Source organism: Entamoeba histolytica, genomic scaffold (assembly GCF_000208925.1).
Source record: "Entamoeba histolytica HM-1:IMSS scf_1104750517043 genomic scaffold, whole genome shotgun sequence".
Classification (NCBI taxonomy): domain Eukaryota; phylum Evosea; order Mastigamoebida; family Endamoebidae; genus Entamoeba; species Entamoeba histolytica.
In genome coordinates, this window is record NW_001914971.1 from 44,380 (window position 1) to 49,425 (window position 5,046).

Genomic DNA, 5,046 nt, shown 5'->3' on the forward strand with positions numbered 1-5,046 from the left:
TACTGGTGCTAAAGACCTTCTTGTTGTTGGAGGATTAAAACCACAACTATTTGAGATTCATGGAAATAAAATGGTAAATGTTGCTGTATTAGGTGCTTCAAATGATTCATTATCACCATGTACTTCATTAGATTGGAATGTTATTAATAAAGATAGATTAGGAACTTGTTCTTTAGATACTACAGTCACTGTATGGTCAGTTGAAACTCATCAACCAATAAAAAAATTAATTGCACATGATAAAGAAGTTTATGATATTTCATTTGCAGCTAATCCTGATTTATTTGGAACAGTTGGAGGAGATGGTTCATTGAGAATGTTTGATTTACGTTCATTAGAACATTCAACTATTTTATATGAGTCACAAGGTCTTGTTCCTTTATTAAGATTAGCTTGGAATCATTTTGATCCAAATTTCATTGCTACATTCTCTTCTGACTCAAATAAGATTATTGTTATTGACGCAAGAAAACCAGCTGTTCCATACACTGAACTTGCTTTACATCAAAGTAATGTTAATGCTATTTGTTGGAGTCCACATAGTAGTACTCATATTTGCAGTGCATCAACAGATAGAAAGGCATTAATATGGGATTTATATCCTATAGAAAAATCAAGTGATCCAGTTGCACTTCAGTATGAAGCATCAGCACCAGTTAATGATATCTCATGGTGTGGAACAAATTCTGATCTTATTTGTATGTCAGTTGGAAATCAAATTCTAGCTGTCCGAATTTAATCATTTTTGTTATATATTTTATTTTAATGAAAATATAAATAGATAAGAACTTTAAAAAGAATCAGGTGATTAAAAAAAATAAAAAATACTTTTTTTGTTAAACAATCTAAAAAAGAACTAAAAATTCAGAAAGAATTCAAAAAAGTTTGAAAGTGATGAATTTGTTTTTATTATTTTATGTGATTTGTTAAAAAAGTTAATAGAATTCAATTAATTTTGTTTTAGTGAGTAACAGAAGAGTTTATGCTACAATGGGTGATAATTTCCAACAAACGAGTAATTTTTCAAACTCCTTTACCTTGCCAGGTCACATTCCAACAACTGCTTCCCAACCAGATGGTACAACACCAAACCCATCATTTGCTTCAGTTCCTTATCCACAACAACAGACTCAGCAAAGAACTACAACAAATAATAATATGGCATTCCCCCAACAAAATATGGGATCTATTCCACAACAAACACCAAATGACCAAACATTATTACAACAAAATATTGTTCCAACTCAATACTCTAATCAACCTGTACAACAACCACAAGTTAATCAACCTGTTCCTCAAGAAAAGCCAAATGTAGACCAAAGCTCTATGCCAGCACCTACTATTATTAGTTCACAACCAACAGCATATAATAATCTTATTACTCCTCCATCTTCACTTCAGCCATTTACTTGCGCTGTTAGTAATAAGTCTTCCCCAAAGAATATTAGAATGAGTGTCTTTACACCTGCTTTTCAAGGTAAAATGATGAAATTACTTGAAATTCCACTGTCATGTGAAGTTACACCATTTGCTAAAATGTTTGAAGGAGAAAAATTAGAAAGTGTAAAAGTTGAACCAAAGAATATTAAAAGATGTCCAAGATGTGGTGGATATGTTAATCCATTTTGTACTTTTGAAGAAGGGGGAAAAAAGATGAAATGTAATTTGTGTGAATATTTATCAGATGTAGATGATAATTATTTCTCACCTCTTAGAGGAGATGGAAAACGAGAAGACACAGAACGTAGAATTGAATTAATGTATGGAACAAATGAATATGAGTTAGAAGGAAAAGATCCAGTTTACATAAATAAAAGTTGTGGGGAGCCAATGAAATTTATTTTCCTTATTGACGTATCAAAAGACTCTTTAACAAGAGTATTTGATTCTGTTATGAATGTTCTTCAAAATGCACTTCAAAGTGTTCCTGAACTTGTTAAAACATTAGAATGTGGATTTGTTACTTTTTCTAATTATATTCAATATTGGGTTCTTGGTAGTACTCCACGTATGGTTAAAGTCTGCGACATAACTGAACCATTTGTACCATTAGCACCAAAGAATTTCTTTAAACCAATTTCTGAAGTAATTGAAATGATTCCAATGTTAAACCAATATATCAGGAAAAATATTACTGAGGGTGTTATTAATGATAATTGTTTAGTTAGTGCTATTGAAAGTGCTGCTCAAATGATTGGAACAACTGGTAAAATTCTTGCATTTACAACATCTCAACCAAATGAAGGGACTGCAGCTCTTATTAGAAAACCAAGTGATATTAGTTCTAATCCACAAACTCCAGCTAACCAATATATTAATCAAATGGCAAAGAAATTAAGTTTAAATTGTATTGGAGTAGATTTGTTTGTTCTTCCAAATAAATTTAGTGACATTGTAACTATTGGAGAAATTCCACGATATACAGGAGGGGAATTATTTTATTATCCAAATTATAGTACTAAAAACCAAATTAAATTAACTAAAGACGTATTATCATCTTTTGATATGGATTGTGGATTTGATGTTGAAGTAAGAGTTAGATCATCTGCTGGTGTATTTATTCAAGATTATTTAGGAGATGTAATGCCATGTAAAGATATGATTGATACTGTAAGAATTGGATATATGAACAGTAAAAAGAGTATTATCGCATTAATGGATTATGATGATGAACTTAATAATTATGTCGGATTCTTTATTCAAGCAGTAATTTTATACACTGACATTTTTGGTCAAAAGAAAATTAAAATCTTTAATGGATTTTATAGTACTGCAACAGAATTAGCTGATGTTTTTAAGAAAGCAGATGCAGATGTAATTCTTAACACTTTGATAAGACAATCTATAAAAGCTGGTAATTTCTCATCAGATGCTGGTTTAAACATTGAACTACTTGACAAAACAGTCTCAATTCTTACTGCCTATAGAAAACATTGTAGTGCTCATGCTAAATCATCAATTCTTTTACTTCCAGAGGCATTAAAATTAGTGCCTATATTTGTTCTTGGTGCAATGAAAACTTCTGCATTTATGCCATTTTTCCAATTAAACTCTATGTCTACTGGGTATGGAATCAATGGAATTATTAGTGATTTGAAATTTGCTTCAATATATCAAACTACATCTATTTCTATAGGATCTTTATTAAGGCAATATTATTATAATGCCTATGATGTTACTGGTCATTTAAGTGGAATAGTAACTTCTGATAACTTCTCTGATGATTCATTTAAAGTTCGTTTATCTGAGAAAAATTTTGCTGAAGATAAAGTTTATCTCTTGGATACTGGAAAGGATTATAAGCTTTTAGTAGGAAAGAATGTTTCTGATGAAATTAAAACTAATTTGTTTGGTCAACCAATTGACTTAATGAATAACCAACAAGACTTCACTTCTTTAGTTTATTCAAATGCATTGTCTCAACCTGATAATTTGTTGACTAAATTGATTTATTGGCTTGCTGGAATGTCTTTTACTCCAATGGTAGCTCTTGAAGTAATTCCATTTAATAAAATGGATTTATCTCCTTTTATGCTTGAAGATAAAACAATGAAAGGTGTTGCCTATTTTGATTTGCTTGTGTATTACCACAAAAAAATCCAAAAAAAATTAGCAAATTAACTTCAAGTGATCTATTTTAAAATAATTTTGCTTTGTTGTTTTTTAAAAAAATTTTAGTAATAAAAATAATATTCAATTAGTATGAATAGAATTAATTTTTATTATTCTTTGTTCAACAGAGACTAGTTTTATTCAATAACTCTTCTTCTACCAATTTTACAGAATATTTTTAGCCGTGACAGAATTGTTTGATAACATTCATCATATTTTCACTATCATTATTTTTAACGATTTTATATTGTTAATTTCATTTTTAATTTCTTTAATTAACCTGATACTTGAAGTATCTATCATTTAATTTACTCAAATTTACTACTGGAATTATTTCAACATCTCTTTTTTTTATTCTCTTTTTTTTATTCTCTTTTATTTATTCTATTCTTTATTTCTTTATATTTATTTATTTCTTCATTTATCTTCATTGTTATAATGATATGAAACATTATTCATATCATTTGTTAGATTAGTTTTATTATTCTTATTTCTTATTTATATTTTATCTTTATCTTTTCTTTTATACATTTATATTATATCATTGAATATTTCCAGTTATTAATTTTCATTATACTTAAATTTAATTCATTTATTGTTAATATGACACTATCATAATTGATATATCTTTCATTCCACGAGGTGATTTGTTTTATTTTCCAATTCTCTTTATTTAATATCACTTGTGTTTCATATAACGATTTCCAATATTCTAAAGTAATATCGTTATTTGGGTATATTTCATTTTTTGGGTCTTTTTTCCTTATTCTAATTTTCTTGTTAGAATCAAACATGATTTTATTTGTATTGATTCTGATTATTTCATTTTTATTAAATTTAATTCTTTCTTTTATCATTGTCATCATATATTTTAGGTATTTTATTCTTTCTAGTGATTTAACTTTTATTCCTTCTTCATCATATTCTTTTAATTTCATGTTGCACTTCATTCTCTACCATTTTATTGAATATATCTTCTAGTCTATTAATTTTCTTTAGGATTTCTTTTAATTCATCAAATTTATCTCCTATTATTTTATTTTGGAGATAAATGTACATACACATTGAAATATTCATATCATCTTGCAGTTCCTGCATTCTGCTTCATGATAATATCCATCTAATATTAATTTCCATTATTAATTGATCAGCTTCTTTTCTTTGAAAGTAGTAATTAATGTTTGAACATTTTTCTATTTTCATTTCTTTTACTTTATTGATGAGAGTGTTAAGGTATTCTTCATCAGTTTCAGTAGAGTTATTCTTTATTATGATGTTTCTTATTATTGATTTACACTCTACTCTTCATTCTATTATATCATTTACTTTCACTTTAATGTATTGTTTAGTGCTTTCTTTTATTTTATGTGATATTTTAATATATTTAATATATTCACTTTCATTATTTACATTGATGTTTATCATTTTTATTAT

At 27.5% G+C, this 5,046-nt stretch overlaps 2 protein-coding genes across 2 annotated transcripts, besides 2 other annotated features; both read left to right on the forward strand.

The window, feature by feature from the left end:
* Positions 1 to 70: 70 nt before the first annotated feature.
* Positions 71 to 739, forward strand: EHI_048300 (WD repeat protein 68, putative; the record flags this gene model as incomplete). The annotated part of the gene is made up of 1 exon (XM_001913770.1): positions 71 to 739. One exon carries the CDS (start codon positions 71 to 73, stop codon positions 737 to 739), a length of 669 nt encoding a protein of 222 aa, XP_001913805.1.
* A 251-nt stretch (positions 740 to 990) lies between these two features.
* Positions 991 to 3,621, forward strand: EHI_048310 (protein transport protein Sec24, putative; the record flags this gene model as incomplete). Its single annotated transcript, XM_642870.1, has 1 exon — positions 991 to 3,621. One exon carries the CDS (start codon positions 991 to 993, stop codon positions 3,619 to 3,621), a length of 2,631 nt encoding a protein of 876 aa, XP_647962.1.
* Positions 3,622 to 3,693: 72 nt separating this feature from the next.
* Positions 3,694 to 4,116: a repeat region.
* Positions 4,117 to 4,163: 47 nt separating this feature from the next.
* Positions 4,164 to 5,046: a repeat region.